The following is an 18,021-nucleotide window of genomic DNA, read 5'->3' on the forward strand; positions in this document are numbered from 1 at the left end:
TACTGTTTTAATATGAAGATGTGGAAGTTGCCATTGGATGGGGATAAAATGACCTTGTGGCAATGTTAAAAAATAAACCCCCCAAGTAGCAAAATTTAAAAATTATTAACAGTCAACAATCCATCAAAATTAAAATCCAAAGTTTGCAAGAATGACAAAATTCTGCTAGCCTGGTTACTTGTGCAAAGCATTTATCCCCCAAGTACTTCTCCCCAGTTTTCATTTCATGTTTGTCATAGGCAATTGGGTAAATTATAGAATCTGATCTTCTAAAACACACAATACCTGTGACATTCATTTTACTGCCTGTGATAGGACTTTAGTCTTTTATGAAGCACTGAGTGTATGTGATTTAGATAATTCTGCTTTTTCTCTTTTATATAACATATATTATAATGATAGGAAACCAAATTTATAGCTGATAAAAAAGTAGTAAGTATATGCTTTTCCTGTGGCCCATATTCTGCATATTCTGTGATGTGGTTTATATTTTAGGCATTCTGCTAGATCTCTAATGAAGAAAAATATGAAGACTGGGTCTATATTTAAAAGTCTTACTCACATACTTATGTAGGCTAGAAATCCTAAAAATAAAATGGCATCTAACTGCTGTCCTGGCAAAACCTAGTCTAGATGCAGTTATACCATCAAACTGTTTATTTTTGTTCAGGAGCAAGTACAGAGTTTACTGCTATGAACTGTACTGATAGTAGGAGATCTGGCTCTGTGCAGACTTGTTCTAGCTTAGACAAGAAAGGCAGAGGCACATGCTTCAATCTATCACAATTAGAGCCAGCTCTTCTCTCTGATTGACAGCAGCTGGACTATATCCCAGCCTCCTGTGCTTTCTGGGGAGGGGGGCTAGAAAAATCTCTCAAATTCTGAGGAAAATGTGGGAATAAATTGTTCCAAGATGGTTTTTTTTTCTTTATCCACCGAGATGAACATGCACATTAGCAGAATTCTTAGTGGGCTCTGAACTGATCTTAATCTACACCCTCAGCACTCCTGGTAGTTTCTGAACTTTTTATGCACATTGAGTTTAAGAACTATGACCATAAACTTTTACATAATTAAAGTCCATATAGTCCATATATTTGCTACATTTCCATATTCTAGATCTCAATTCACCCTGGTTTTATATTTTCATTCCTTTTTTTTAGTTTTGTTTTGTTTGGTTTTTTGTTGTGGTTTGTTTTGGTTTTTTTTTTGGTGTGTGTGTTCTAATGAACTGGTAATCAAAGTTAAATAGCAACTGCTAAACATGCAAAATAAGGCAGCCAGCAGGACAGAAAAATATGTTCTCTTCATATAGTCCTAGTCTAATGTACAGTTATGCCAACACATAGATGCCAATCAGTTACCATGGCATAGCAAATTACAGTGTCTCAGTAAGGTAACTCCCCCCGTGTATGTTTGGAACTTGCAGCAAATACAGACTGACTCAAGTTAATAGGAATTTTTTCAATTCTGGATGTAGCAAACCAGGCTTACCTCCTGTTTTATGTGGGTTGAAAGAGCACTGGAGCAGCCGACGGCTGCAGGTGTGCCGATGGGTGGTAACTCATAAATCAGCAGTAACTTGTTCCTGCGCTGAAACCTTGTGTGCAGAGCTAGTGGAAATGGGCTATTCTTTTAATTGTTGAAGGAAAAATGCGACAGTAAGTACTGATTTTACTGAACACTTAAACCCAAATAAATATTTTAATGGCTTGTTTAAAGGAGACCCAAATACATCCATTGTTTGAGCACATAGTAAATGTAAAAATCTAAGAAACCAACAGAGTGCTTTTCTGTCCTATTTCCTGCCACTGCACTTCCCAGTCTCACGAATCCCAGGAAGAATGCTTTTTCACTGGTTTATTTTTATATCTTTCTCGTATTTTCAAGTGCTGATTTCCTAATCTATTTCAAGTTTAATTTTCTTTTCATTCTTTTTACATTTAAATTTTCTGTTAAAAATTGTAGTGATGTTGATTTTTCTGTCTGTACATAATAACTAATTAAGGTATTAGGTCTGAAAAAAAAAAATCGAAAGTCTATTTCTAAATTTCTGGGTAGATTTATAAAAATCTGTATCACTTTTCTTCCAGTGTAAGAACATGACAGACTTGTTCTTAGCCACACCATTCTTGGCCACATAGCCATTTATGCTCTCTCTCTATAACCATATTAAAATCTGAATATGCTTGCAGAATGTTTCAGTTAACTACAGCTCAGATGAGAGTATTTAGAGATTGCATGAATTTTATTGATATCCCCAAATTCTTACCTGTGAGGACTTAAGTGCATCTCAAGGTAAAGAGTGGACATTAAAAATGCATGTGAGTTGCATTTGCATTCTCCTAATGTTGTACTGTCAGCACCCCTCTGGTTCCTAGAAGGACTTCTGCCTTTGATTCAGCCGGAGGCATCCACATTTCACGTGATTTATTTTCAGTTTATCTTTTTAGGAACACACATACTCACAGCTGGGTCATTGATAAAAGTCTCACCAACACTAGGTCTTACAGTGCTCTCATTTGAATGCGGCTATAATCCTGTAGACTATTCAATGCATTTTAATTTTGAAATGTCCAATCACATAGCAATATGCTGGATAAGTTAGGTAATAATTTTATTAAACATCCAAATATACAGTGAAAACAGTAAGGCCTCTTTCAGTTTCTCAGCATCTTCAGATGCGCTTCTCTAAAATATGAAGAGGTGGGTGGAACTGGCAGTTGAGGAAGAAAGATTAGTCAGAAGGTAGCTGCCAACTTCGAGCCCTTAATTTTGTATCTTCTTTGCTGCTGGAGTGTAGCCAAAAAACTACTTGGGTCATCAGACATAACAGCTAGCTATTTAAGTAAATTATTATGTCTTCATATAAAAAAAAAAATCAGGCTACTCACTCAGGAGATTTTCTGATCATATCTCAGATGGGAGCACTGCAGACATGCCATTGCCAAGTTCACTGCAAGTGGCATCGTTGTTCACTGAATTTTTGGCCCAGCTAGAAAATACCAGAGAATGATAGGAAGAATATACAAAGAGATAAAGTTCAGCAGAAAACATGGATTTTCATCTTCACTTCTTGCAAAGTTATGTGCCTGAGAGAAAGTAGGGTTTCTTTCTTTACTAATGGATTATTTTAATATAATTTTCACTTTCGAAATATTTATAAATGAAGCATTTTTTTCCAAATAAAAGGTTCTGGAGGGGATGGGTCCCACTGGTCCTACTCTGACCATGGAAAAGATCCCATGTTTTTAGCCCTGTGAACATTTGCAGATTGTCTCTGGTCATGAGGTGAAACTGCCAGATAGATTTTGGACTGTGAAGAAGCTCTCCTCCTTCTGAGGTCTGATACCTAGACTGATACCTAGGCCAGAGAGCAGCAAATAGTATTAAGGGACTGATAGGTCTTCTCCACGCAAGTGGTATTTAAAGCCATCCAGGTAATTTCCTGAAGATAAGGCAAGCCTTACAGCCTGTTTCTACACATTTTCTTAATTACCATGCCCTCACCAATCATAACAGCCTAACCGAACGGCACTCTGTGCAAAATCAGGTAAATTATCAGTGCTTTTCAGTATATCACCATGAGGATAGTGTGAGTGGGAGAGTTGTGGAGGATGCAACCAGGCTGACAAAATCATTGACTGATTCTACGCATTGCTTTGACACCAGCAGTGTCACATGATGAAACAGATCACAGGGCTCAAAAGTGTAAAAGGGAGGGGAGTTTTCTCCCTCCTCTCTGAGCTACAATTTTCTCCACTATTGGCACTGATACTGCTGGTTTTCCTGAGCTTAAATTCAAGGAAGTGAATTAAAAGCCCTGGGGGTGATGGAACAAGGGAAGAGATAGGATGGACTTCTCAGAGATGCAGAGAGACAGATTTGACCTGGGGAATTGCTAGCTGACTGAGTGCAGGAGTCAGGGAACTGTGATAAAGTTATCCAGTGTGTATTTTGTCTCTTTATGTTTTCTACTGAATTTGTTTTCTAATAAGCTAAGCACCTTTGCTGCTAAGTAATAGGGGGAATATACTGCATATATCTGGAAGCAGTCAAGGTCTGGAAGGGATCTTAGGGTTTCTTTCAGTCAACAGCTGCTCATTCCCTCTGTGGGAGCAGCCTACATGCCTTGAACATATTTGTCTCCAGTTGGCTTCCCCTCTCAGAGGGGCACCCTGCAGAGAGTTGCCTGTGCTATTGTGAGAATAAAGAGCAACAATTAGCAAGGTGCTCAGAGAGCTGTGTTAAAAAGCATTGTGTGCATCTGGGCAGAGAATTTGATAAGAGAAAAATTTCTGAAGGTGGAAGAAAAAATTCGGTGATTTGTGTTGCCTTTTGCCAGCCTTGTTTTCCTTATGTGGTCTTGAGAATCAATAAGGTGTCAGCACTCTGGTGTAAAGCTTTTGCTACAGGTCATAGCATGTGTCTGAAATACTGTAGAATTAGATATATCCTTTTTCTGTTAGCTTTTCCAATATTGTATTGGCCTCCTCTGCCTTCTCTTTATATTAAATCAGTGTGGAAATACAGAAATACGGCAGGGGCCTGCCAGTTCCACAAGGGCTTGGAGGTATTGTTAGCAAGAAGTACTGCCAAAAATTTAGTATCTGTCTTCACTCTTCTTTTGGATTCAGCCTTTATTAATGTATGTCTTTTCCATTCAGTAATGTTAATTTCCATTCACTTGTGTTCATTTTTACTCATTACCAAAAAGACTAAAGGTTGAACTAGGATAGGTTTCCTGTGCAAAATAAAATCCCAAAGATTCTATCAAACTTCCAGGGAAGTCTTCAGCCACATAGGTAATTTTCAATGTAATTTGAAGGATTTACTGGAGCACTGAAATTTTCAACAGTCTGTCAAAAAATGGACATACTTCTTCTAATCATTTGATTTTTCCTGAGGTGTTCCATGTTTTCTTTCATTATATATATGTTTTGGGGAACTCGTATTCCACAGTTTCTTTTTCACTCTTTGTGACTTACTACATTTTAATTAAAGAGTGGCCTGAGTCATGAGAAATGCATCAGAAGGTCTCATTTTTCTCTTGTCCATTCACTTTGCTTTTTCAGTCATATTTCAGGTTCGTAGGACTCTCATTAATTAGTTTTTCATTTATCCACACTTTCCATGTGCATGATCTGTGCCTGTATGTTTATGTGTACAAGCAGGGCCAAGGGCATAGTAGCTCAACTGCTGCCCTGATAGTGGCTGATATGTGCAGAGTCTGACATGGTAGAGAAGCAGTTACAAAACCAAGCAGTTCCCTTGTTTTTCTAACAGATGCAGCAAAATCTAAAGAGCAATCTATTTAACTTTATGCTCCCATCAAAACCATAGCATTCTATTATTTTACAAAGAAATGGATTTCTTCATAACCTTTGGGTTATGTCTGTCTGAGGGTGTTACATCCTAACAACTCTAGGCCTTAATTTGAAGCTGTAGCCCAGTGTACTCACTGACATTCATCAAATAATGTCATTAAATAGACGGAGCTCATTGATAGGAGCAGAATCATCATATGAAAATAACTACCTTTGAAAATTAGTATCTTCATGTAGCCTGGGAATAGAATCTTTGCTATTTTCTGCTCATGCTGATTTTTTTTTATGTGATACAGTGAGCAAATTGTAGTATTTTCAAACTCTTATCATTATCTTTTCTAGACTTATTTGTGCGCTGATAATGTTTGGCCTCTTTGTGTGTTGTATCTCACTTCACTTTTAAAAACAAACTGGAGATCTCAGTTTACAGTAAAAAGGCAAAGAAAGGGCCTTATTCAGAAGGTTGGCTACACCTGAGTAGTAAATATACTAATATTTCCTATTTGTCTTATTTTCTTTTACTCAAATTTTCTTATATATTTTGTTAAATTATTTACTGGAGAGTAAATTCCCGATAAAAAAGAGAAAACAAGACAAGCAGAATTGTAGGTCAGCAATGTTAAAACAGTCTGCATTCCTTGTCTTTATCATCATGCAGAATCTTTTTATTAAGGCAGCACAGGACGAATAGATTTATGGACTGAAGGTACAATGTTTCATATGTCCATATCCATCTAGATTGACAGTTCCTACCAATATGAATTTCCCAGGAGAGACAGTGTTACTGGTGTCAGTGGATGGCATCATTTACTTCAGTGTTCCATTATTAAATTGATAACAAGATAATTCCTCTGCTTCTTGGGGACATGACAAGTTTTACAATTGTTGAGTTTCTTATTGCATGGGATTTGATGTTCTAGGTAGTTTTTAATAAGAAGCTTATTTTTATTTTCATTCTGCAATAAATCAAAATTTGCAACAAGAATGTACAGAAAAAGAGAAACCAGGGTGGGTGTACAAGGCATCAAAATCAGGCTGGTTTCTGGAGGGTTATTTTTGCAACAGCAAATGTTTGTGCTCATGTTTTTCAACGATGTACATTTAAGTGTATTTGTGCAATACAGAATATTTGCTGCAGTTGTAGTCTTATCACATACAGTGGGTCTTAAAGTGTTCTCTACATCAGTAATTGTGGATGATGTTGAAAATGATCATTTCCTTGGCCAGTGGCCATTTTGAAGAGCAGAGGACTGCCACAAGTGGCACCAAGTAGCAGTAAGTCTCCAAGAACTTTTCTGCTGGCATGATGTGGCTGGGACTTGTCCTGAACCTGATGCTGAGCGAGAGGTAGGGTTATAGGTAAGATGTAATACCTGTACCAACCCAAAAAGTCCTGTAGAGCTCTTGTTGTTCCCTCACTCTTGGCTGTTGAGATTGCTTCTAAGAGCTGTTGTGAGGGCAGAATCTGGCCTCTATGGTACATATCTTAGACCTATGTGTGTGAAGAACTGTTGGAAGTCCATATGCAGCAGGTGTGTTTTCCATGTAAATATTTACAAGATTATTTATTGTGTCATTGAAATAGTTAAAAATTGCCCTGTAAACTGTTCTTTATTAATTTTTTACCAAGCATCACCACATGGTCTTGTAGCTACACGTGTGCAGGACCTTCAGGAAATGTTCTGAGTGAGCTGGGCTGTTACAATGGGCAGGTGAGAGAAGGTATGGTCAGAACTGAGTGTATGTACCTCAATCAGACAGAGAGGGTATTTTAAAGCTGTGAAATAGTGATTCAGCTGTCAATTCTTAGTGTGTTTGTGTAGACGTGGGTGTCTTTTCCACTGGTGTTACTGTTATTTTTGCCATTGTTTTAGAAAGATTGTATTTCCAGTGCTAAACTGCTGCTTCTTAGTAAATGCTTCCTGAGGAATTTTGCTTAAAAATGTTTGTGTCTGTTCAGGCTAAGCAGGTCATGTGGCAAGGCTATACTGTATTGTTTTGGAAGAAGAAACATGTCCTGAAAGGAAGATTGAGGTTTTTCCATCTGTCTGAAATAGAAATACCTTTTGAAGTTTAGATTGATCAACAACAATTTTGTGGGTATTGAAATCTGATTCTTAATGTAGTCTTCAATCTCTGCACCCCCTCTTCACACAGCAATTATCCTGTTTCATATCTCTGCTTCCCAAACAACTGTTAAAAAACCAGCCCTTAAGTCTTCTTGAAAGCTCTTCTTGCTGTACAGCTTTCAGGGGAACGATCTCTTAAAGATGATGCTAAGACTGCTTTTTCAAGGACTGTTCACATAAAAAATTAAATACTGGAGATTTTTGCAAGTATTTGAGAAATCAGAAGGGGACGCATGTTCTGGCCAGCAGAAATTTCCATCTGTGAACACTTGATGCAGAGCTGCCCTCAAATCTAATGCAGCAATGAGAAAGGACAGGTAGAGAAGAGAAAGCAGAAGTTATACCGATGGCTGAATTTCCTAAAGTGCACGGAGATTACACACAGACCTGGAAGAGTAGGCTAGAAACAGATGCAGGCTCTGGCCTGTGTGAGATGACCAAAATAAGTATGGTTATTACAGGCATGAGGGTAGAGGATTGTGATTTCATTCTGTCTGTTGGGAAGTTTTCTTAAATTTGCAGGAATTGACAGTGTTCACATTTAAATCCAACTCCCTGAGATTTTTTTTTTCAGACTGCTTGAGTGTACTGAAACTACCTTACTCCCTGCAGAGCAGTCAGTACAGGACAAATGGTAATTGTTGACCTAGAGTTTTACTGCTGTCTGGCTTTAAATAGATGTTCTCAGGATTGTCTGACCCAAAGCAGGCCCAGTTGTTTTTTTCTCCTTCCTTTTGTTTTGCAGCCACTTGCAGTGAATTCCATGTGCTAGGAAAGAAAATAAGAAAGTTCACTTGTAAACATTCACAGTGACAAACCTCATCCTTTTTGTTTCTTTTAATGCTATTGCATTCATGAGACATCCACATAGGGATAATGGAGGAGGAAAAAAAAACATTCACAAGGGAAATAGATTCTAGTTTAAGCTTCATGGGGATTATTATAAACAAGGAGAAAAATATTTTAAGGATTATGAGAAGTACCTTGTTCTTTTAAGTAGAACGACTACTAATGCATTAGTTACAGAATTGTGTGAAATGTAGCTTTTTGCTGGATGTTTTAGCTACAGTGTATTCAACTTATAATCATACCCTAACTGGTACATGACCTACCCTCTCTTTTTCATCTCCCTTCCCTCCACATAAAAACGTTTCATTGTGGACCTTTTAATTCCATTATCAAGAAAATTCTGAACACAGAAGTGTCCAGTGTTACAAACATGCCTTTGTCCCTTTATAGACATTCAGAGAAATTGTGGATCACCTTGTGTGGTGTCAGGGCATAAAGACCTTGTCTGTGACATCTGTCACAGATCCATCAGGGAGGAGCAGTGTCCACGGGGCCCACTGTGCTCCTCGGCACAGGGCAGAGCAGGCAGGATCTCTCAACAACAGACAAAATAGCCGTTTGGATGAAGAAGATAAGGGGGCAGCATTTACCACCTATGATTTTGATCTGGAAAAATAAAGGGCCTGGGGTCCCACTGTGCTTCAATCATGCATGTTTCGCAGGCAGCCCACACTCAAGGCATGACAAAGCTGCAATTTAGTCAACCTTCATTTACCACTTACTATACTTTAGCAGCAGCTTCATTTTGAGATCTGTCAGGAGTCAGCCGAAGTGTGGTGCTGCCTCACACTTGAGGCTCAAACCACTGTAATTAAGCTTATGTAGCCACTGCAAGTGTCAGGAATCAAAAGGAAGGATGTGCTATCTGTGAATGCCTCTGGACTGGGCCATATGCTGGACTTTCATGAGATACCAACTGTTTGGGCCATTGAAGTCGCAAGCGTCGTAATGTGGTACATGGCATTGTAGGCACAAAGGATGTAAAAAAAAATAGAAGAGGCTAAGAAGCTGAAATGTGATACAGTGTCAGTTTATTACTTTCTAATAAAACCTCTGATTTTTATCACTTGTTTTTCTGACTTTTTTTCTGACTATTCTCTTTCTAGATAGTAGGAGATAACAGTCTATGATTTCTTTATAAATTCCCATGTGTGATATTAGAAGTAGATTCAAACCTCAAGCATCACAGGTGGTTCCCTAAATGTTCGCCCATGACAATTTTTTTTTTTTTTTGTCGTGGGTAGTGATTCCAAATGAAAAGGCTGTAGAAGTGTTTTGGGGAAGAATAGTCACTTAAGGAAGGACAGTTTTGTTAGCAGCCTGCTGGAGGATATGTTTCCACCCAGAAATTAAGATTAATTTCAAGTTATAAGAGAATACTGGGAGGAAAGGAAGAATAGAATCCCTACTATTTTTAAATTTTCATTATTTCTTTTGAGATCACAGTTTTCCTGTGAACGTTCATGGCAGAAATGTAATTTTTGATTTCAGTTATTTTTGTTATTATAAGCCACTACTTGTGTCAAAAAGTATGTACTTAATTTTAGATGTGAATGCTAAAACTAATCAGTAATAAATAAACATGTTGTTTTAATTATCAGCTCTTTGAAACATCACAGATCTTGTTCCTCCTCTTTTGTACACTCCCAGCAGAATTTTGAAATTTCATTAGAACACTTGATGTAACCTAACTCAACTACTTATAAATATAGTGAGCCACCCTTGTTGTCTTAAAACTTCCCCTGATGAAAAAAATTATTTTGTTTTAAAGCTCAGTTGTGCAAATTTCTGATATACTTTGGATTTTGACTGCAACTGTGAAAATCCTTGTCAGGTTGTCAGTGTCTGAGCTGCTGGGTTGTTTCGTTTGGTTTGGTTTTGTTGTTTTTTGTTTTGGGGGGTTTAGTTAGCTTACAAAAAGCATGAATTTAACAAGATATGTTTTCTAGCTAAATTCCAGTTGTTTTTTATCATCTATAATTTCTTAAACTGATTTTTCACAATTTTTGCTTTTAAAAATATTAGAGTCCATTAACAGAGATTTGTATTTATTTCCAAAATACTTACTTTGTCTTGAATATTAAAATAGGACACAGAGCAGGTTTTGTTTTATAAACATTTGACCTATAGAGCTATATAAGATTTTTCACAACTAAAAAAAGTATGGTATAAGAGAGAGACTTTTTCCCCTCTGTCAGAGGGGAATCAAAGCATGGCCAGCAATGATTGTGTGTGCTTAATGAAAAGCTTGGTCTTACATTTATGCCAGAGGTGCACACAAATGGGCACCTGCAGGCAGGGCAGGCACTTTATCAGATGCTTTCCATCTCTAAAGACTCCCATCTTGCCAACATCAGCCAGAAGGGTGGATGGGTAGTCAATCTGCAGGTAGGTGGGTGGTAGATTGATTATAGAGATTCATCAGAGCAAAACAATGGAAATAATGATAAGTGGTATTGTCCTTTTAAATGACTACAATGTTGCCTCTCCATGTCCAATTTTCTCCATAGCTGCCTTACAAAAATAAAGCACATTTTCTTTCTTTCTAAAGATACTAAATATCTCATCATTCTTATGGAGATAATTTGGGATTTTACTTGTGTGTGTTGGACAGGCTATTTTAATTGCGTGTCTTGGACAGTTTTTCTAGACTATGCTTTTCAGTATTTGTCTGAAAGTAATGTCATTAACCCTCAGCATTACAGGAAAGTTCAAGAGAAGTGTTATGATGAGGGGGTGACAGATTAAGCCTGTCCCAGATATCTTAAAAAAACAGGGATGCAGTGCTTGAGGTGGTGCAGTGTTTCTCATTCCCAGTGAAATCTGCAGTTGTATTTCACTATATAGCTACTGGCATGCAGTTGTTATTTCCCATATGCAGGTTATAGCAGGTAATGTCCAGAGTCACAGTAACATACTGTATAAAAAAATATAGTAACATGGATTAAAATGATTGTGTGTATGTTCTTTTCAGGTTCTGATTGCCAGTATCATGTGCAGCTATAGCAGGGAGGACTGGACTGAACTTTCAAAAATGGCTGAGGTAATGGTTTCCTAAATGTATTTCTGCATATTTTTGTAAAATTCTCCTTAAAATCAAGAGCTACAGTAAGGAATTTCTTGAAAGAAATAGAATCAAAGTGAAAAATGAGAATTTAAAGCATGTCCATTATAATTTGTTTATTCTGTGTTTTCATTAAAATGATGGAAATGTAAATTTAAAGGAAATCTGTTCCATAAAAATGGTCCCTTGGATTTTTAAGCAGTACCTGGAAAGCCTTTAGTCTTTGAATCTATATACTTTTTATTTGCATTTTAAGCAAACTGTATATTGTGACGGATGCCCTGATAAAATTTAATTCTACCTTTGAGAGCCTAACTTGATCTTACCTTGCCTACAGGCACACTAGTTTGACAGCACCAGAAGAAATTTTGAATATAAAACTCTTGAATATTTAAAGTATAAAGAGCTCATTTAATGCTATTCTAGTTTTAATACAGACTTTCAAAAATGATAGCTGAGGAAGCCAGCATATATAATAGCAGTCAGCAGGCTTCCTATAACATAAATCCAGCCTTACAGAAATGCAAACAGACTATGCACCTGAAATTTCAATTTGAAGGAAAAAACTCTTTAATAATATGTACCTGTGTCCATAGGGAGTAGTATAAGAAATACTTGATTAAGACTGTAATAATTTCATTCAGAAAGGTTTCTATATTTGAATGGAATGCAAAGTTTTAAGTTTAAATTAAAGTGTGTTTTCCATATGAAGTATCTAGAGGAAATAAAAACATAGTATTAACAAATTTAAGCAAAGAAAAAACGAGTTTGTCATTATTACAAGCATTAGCTTGGAATTGAATTTTTGTAAATATTAAATATTTTTAAAATATGTTTTTTACATATGTGTGGATATTTTGAATTTGTGTTTGCAAATGGCAGAATGTGTACGTTTGGACATTGTTGTTTATTCAGTATCCTCAACCCTCCTATGGTGATGTGGGACAACACTTCTCTATTTTCTTGGAGCATTTTAAACTTGTGATGAAAAAAGTCACTTTGGAGACTTAGGGGAGCGAAATTAAACATTATCAGTAGTTAGCTTGATAATCTTCAACACTCTTCCAATTTATACCTGTATTTACGTAATTGACCTTGAAATCATTTTTGGGAATCTGTGCTTGACAGGAGCAGTGCCACTCTTAAATGGAGTAAGATGAATGACTTTCTTCTGCCATTTGCTCCTGTTTTTTTAATCCGATGGTACTGCTATCCAACTTTCAGACAGATATTTCCAATCCGTGTTGTATTTATGTTACCCCTGTAGAAAAAAGAGGTCTTTAAATGCATTCTGTTATGTATAACCTCTGTGATGCAACGTTCTTCTGGAAAGTGGTTGTTGGTGTCCGCTCTGTGGAGAGCAGCACAGTGGTTTGGGGTGCTCTGGAATCCACAGCTGAAGAGCAGGGATATTTCATCGCATGCATAGGATCCTACCTAGAAGGAAACAGACGTGGCTTTCCAGAGTGCAGAAGCCCCAGAAGGTACCACAGTGTCTCTCAGCAGGAGGACGACCTATTCACACAAAAGGTCAGCTTGTCAGGGAGGCCGACAGCCCGACAGCAGCGCGGCAGGGCCGTGCTGGCAGAGCTGGCCCGAGCACGGAGGGTTCCTGAAAATGATGGATGGCTTCTCCCCTGCTCAAGCACTTGGGGAGCTGCTGAACCATGGCCACACAGCAGGCAAAGTTACTCCAGTTCAATAAGCAAAAACAAAATGCAAATGCAAAACAGAATCCTAGTTAGAGCCACGTGGAAGGCAACAGGAGGGATGTTTGTCTCAGGCCGGAGCAGCTCAGCAGAAAGGAAGAGAAGCATGTCTTTGTGCTGCCCTTGTACAACTTGGCTTCTTTGCCTTTTTAATTGTAACTAATAGGGGGCAATGAAGAGAAATTAGCGTGAATAATATGTTTGTATAGACTTCTTTATTACTCTCTTTTTCTTCAGAAACAAAAATATTTAATGTCAAAAGCTACGGCAGAGTACAGACGCCTGCAGAAAATTGGGAGACTGAATTCATTAAAGCAGAAAGGAGAAATTTTCTCCCAAGTTACAGTTCTTCAGAGCACAGCAACACCTGTGTAACACTGACTGCCAAACCTCTCTCTCATGCTGCTCTAAGGCCTTGTAATTACATTCCATTTTTTAACATTTTCCAGAACCAACTCTTTATTGTGATCATCTCTTTTTAATTTTTACATTAATTTACTCAATAACTTTTGAAGGCCACATCAGTTTTTTAATTTTTTTTCTGTACTGATCAACACATTCTTTTTCAGGGTATCATAATGGTAGCTTTCTCTCTTTAAAAAATAAAAATAAAATATCTAAAGAAATCTATTTAACATAAGCGGTAAATGCTACAGGAAAGAGTAGATTACTTGAAGTTAATTCTGCATTTTTTTTCCTTCTACATGTTTCATAGGTTGCTGGTGCTGATGCACTGGAGTTAAATCTATCATGTCCTCATGGTATGGGGGAGAGAGGCATGGGACTGGCCTGTGGGCAGGTAGGACTGTAACTGCAATGTTTTTAATGTCTCTTCAGCAACACTGATTGTTACACCTCAAGGGGGAAGACACAAGCAGCAGATTACTTAGCTGAAGATTTTTAGGTTGAATGTGTTCAAATATTTAGTGCTGAAAGGGAAAAAATACAGAAGCTGAGAATGTACAAAATGCTTAGTTTTGCTAGAACAAAAATGTGTTATGTGTTTGACAAGGAACATGATGAAAACAATAGTTTCCAAAAAGCACATGGACAGAATTTGTTGATACCATTTCAGTGCCCTGTAGGTATCCTTAGATCACAACCTAGAAACTGCTGCATATATCAGTAATGACTTGGAAGGACATGAGGTATACACACATTTTTAACATATCAACCTAACTGTATTTTAGAATCATTCTGATAGTACATGTACAGATAACATCTTCTCCTATAAGATCCTGTGTTCTGTAACCTATAGATTGGTCACTTTATACACTTTAGGTTGGAATTATCCATGCTTGAATTCTCTGCCAGGTAGAAATCTGTTGCAGAGTTTATCAATACATCCCATGACTTCAGTTGGGAGAATGTGTGTTGTTGTGCCCGTGAAAAGAAAATAAAAATGTACAAACCCCATTTCTGGTACTAATATCCTTTTGAAGTTTTCAGGGTTTTGCATGTTTTAGTCATGGTTTGAAATTTGTTCTGGTTCTGAAATGTGCCCATATATGGTGAACTGTAAGCCTGAAAAATCTTGGGTCACAGTCCACCAGGTGAGATTTTCCGGAGTTTGACCATCAAAGTTTTAGAATTATGAAGATTGTTTGATTTCCCATCTTATTACATTTTGGGGAGAAGGGAAGAAGAGAAAGGAGGTGCAGAGTAGGAATGATGATGATACCCTAAAATCAACATACGATTATTCACTTCACTCCTTTGTAGAGGGCTAGTATACATCCTAATTCATGCTCACTTCCTCAGTTAAACACAACCCTGATAGGAACAGAGGTGTGGTTGAATAACTAAAGCAATAGCTTTCCTAAGCCAGAGAGGCAACAGGAGCTGTAATCAGTGCAACTATGGACACACTTCAGGTATAGCATTATCATAGTAATGCTGTCAGGAACAGTGAACTGGACATTTTACTGTTTTATGTGAACAAAATTATGTCAATCTGGTCCATGGTATGTCTTGCTATTTTTAATGAAAGTAATCTGGATGCTTTTGATGGCGAGTGGTTGTTTACTGAAGTTATGATTAAAAATAAGGGAGAATCAAAAAAAACCTTCAGGATAACACTAGCAAAACAGTAGTAGTTATTATTATTTTTCCCCTGAATTGCATTCAACAAGAAAGTGTTGTTGTAGCCATCTTTATCAGGTTTTGAAGAAATTCCCACTCTTCACTCAGCAGAGTGTAGCTCAGTAGTTTGTCTTGTCCCTTCCTGAGGTGGCCTTACACAGCAGAAGGGTGCAGTTTGGTCAGGGAGAGCTCTGAGGGTTTCACACAGACACTGACACAGGCTCCTTTCAAGCATGTGGGTATTTTTATTTTTTTAAGGCATGTGTTATTTCCAGCTTGCGCTGGTTGGAATAATATATGCATGTGAAGTTGCTCAGATGTGTAGTCAGTAGGGAGCTGTCTGGCTACATGAGGTTTTACATATCTTTCAGCTATTGTAAAATCAGAGGAGCAAATGCAAAATTGGAGCACTCAGGGCTATCGTGTGGATTTGTGACTCTCCATGGAGGAGATCAGATACATAAAGCAAGAAGAAAATTACTTTATATATACATACATGTTTGTATAATAATAAAATTTCTATCTTCCCTGAATAATATGGATATTCTTTGGAACATTTAATATGTACTACTCTTGCTTAAATATGTTCTTCTGTTTTCTTAACTGTCTTACCAAAATGAGAGCTCCAAAAAAAATCAACTTCTTTAGATGAATAAATGAATAAAATAAGCCATGTTTAAAGGGCCAGATTCTGTTCTTCCTCAGAGTTGGCTAAAATTAAATTATAGTGACTTTAGATGTAGATTATTGAAGAAAAGGGCGGGGATAAACTGGATAAAGTAGTGATATGTGTAGCACAATTTATCAGTAGCCCTTCAGGGGACTTCAATATGTGGTGGTCCCTGGAGGCCCTGTCATAAAACAGAAAAAGGCTAGAAAGTATTTTGGCTCTACTTCTAATTTTTTTTTGTTTCCCCCTGAGCTGAAGTCAAATAGGTCATACATGGGTGATGTGGGGAAGAGAAGGCTCATACATGTTCTGAGAAAAAAACCCTGAGAAAGTCAGGGCATGAGACTTTGAGAGGCAGATAAGCTTTCCTGGTTGTACAGTGAAGCAGGTTTTCTTAAATCTTTTTGATAACATAAGCCATGTCTTCATAGGAAATTTTTTTAAGGATTAGGTCCCGTTCATGCCTAAGCACATTAAATCCTCAGGAAACTACAGAAATTGCTGAGATCAAAAATAATGGCAGAAAAATGCGTACTTTTACTATTTAAAATGTCTAAAATATTCTGACTTTTTGTTGTTGTTATTTAACAAAGAAAAAGGAAAGGAAAGGTTAATTATACTGTCTACTTTTTCTCCTCATTCCGATTCCTGTGGTGTGCCTAAGGGTAAGTGTACAAATCTGGGAACATTAGATTTGTTTTTTCTCTATCCTATTTTGTTACCTAGTCTCAAGCACTTCCACTGTTTTATACCAACTGCAAATTAAGAAAGTTCCAGATATATTCAAATTATATATAAAAAAATTGATACAAAACATAGCTGTTTGTTTTATACTGAATTACAATTCTCAGCTTTTATTTGATTTTAATTCCAAGTCATTAGTGCAGACACTCTGGCGCCCAAACAGCATAGCTAGCCAGAGGGTAATATTAAGAGGCATCTGTATTGCTGCCAATAAGTTACTTAAAGCTGGTTCTGTATAAAATGTCAATCATATTTACTAATTCTGATTAATGATAATAAAGTTAAGGTTTGTATTCTTTTGTAACAATCTGTGACTGTATAAAAGTGGTTATCATGAAAAATTGTAATAGAATTTCCGTTATTATGTGTAACAGTGCTAATGCACAGATTTTCTTTGAATCAGATAACCTATGTGTACAAAAATGTAATGGTAAACATAAAGATAGGATGGTAAACAGCAGGTTATTAAAAATTGACAGTATTGTTTTGCTTCTATAGTTCATTGCTGTTACAATTTTAGCATAATACTATGAAAAAATAATAAATCAACGTGTGAGATGGTAGCAGTCACATTTCAGTGTTTAACTTGTGGCTTCCTTTTGTCCTTCACCTGGACAAAAGATGTTTTAATTTTTATTTTTTCTTTTTACTTAACCTTCTAAAAAGTGGCACTGAATACGTAGAATGACTACTGTCATGTGAAAGCAACAAATATACCTGTTTGGTTTTTGGTCCAAAAATCAACAGATCTCTCCAGCTGCTCTGCCAAGAATGAAAAAATAGTTCAATTGAGTCACTAATATAGGTTTTACTTTGCATTTCTGCTACATTTTGTGTCATTCTTTGTTGTCCAGATGAAACTCCAGATCTAATAACTGTAATGTGCATATCCCTAGAAATATTGAAATAAGATCAATTAGAATGAGTGATACCCAAAGCCTTCAAAAATATCAGTGAGTCTCCTTGCCCTAGTAGGGAGTGAAAAACAAGGGAGGGAAGAAAGGGACAGCCTGCGACTACTTGAAAGGTAGTGACAAAGATGCTGCAAGAGTAGCTATAAAGAGGGAAAGATGATTCCCTGTTATGTCAGGTGATACAGCAAGGGGCAAATTCCAGGCTGAATGTTTCAAGTTGTGTCTTAGGAAAAAAATTCCCTGAGAAGGTGTTGCAGTTCAGGAACATGCTGTCCGGAGGGCTGTGTGCTTTCCATCTCTGGACCTTAAGGGCTCAGGCAGGCAAAGCCTTGGCCAATCTCACTGTGTTGGTGATAGTCCAGCTCAGAGTGGGAGTTTGGCCTCACTGCCCTCCTGAAGTCCATTCAGACAACCATTTCTGTGGTTCTGTGGGTTCATCCTGTTCAATTCCTGCCCAAAGGTACTGCATTGTTTGTAGCAGAAATAGGAAATGAGGAGTGGATAAACAAAAGGAAGCACAAGGACTTGCCTAT

At 37.3% G+C, this 18,021-nt stretch overlaps 1 protein-coding gene across 2 annotated transcripts in view; it reads left to right on the forward strand.

Annotated features, from left to right (window-relative positions):
* DPYD (dihydropyrimidine dehydrogenase) overlaps positions 1–18,021 on the forward strand; it is a 343,167-nt gene that overhangs the window by 218,051 nt on the left and 107,095 nt on the right. For both annotated transcript variants that reach the window (XM_071565407.1, XM_071565408.1), the window contains 2 exons: positions 11,280–11,348; positions 13,794–13,877. In XM_071565407.1, coding sequence (XP_071421508.1) covers positions 11,280–11,348; positions 13,794–13,877 — 153 coding nt within the window. The remainder of the gene's footprint in view (positions 1–11,279; positions 11,349–13,793; positions 13,878–18,021) is intronic.

The sequence above is a fragment of the Pithys albifrons genome, chromosome 10 (genome assembly GCF_047495875.1).
Source record: "Pithys albifrons albifrons isolate INPA30051 chromosome 10, PitAlb_v1, whole genome shotgun sequence".
NCBI classification, from domain to species: Eukaryota; Metazoa; Chordata; class Aves; order Passeriformes; family Thamnophilidae; genus Pithys; species Pithys albifrons.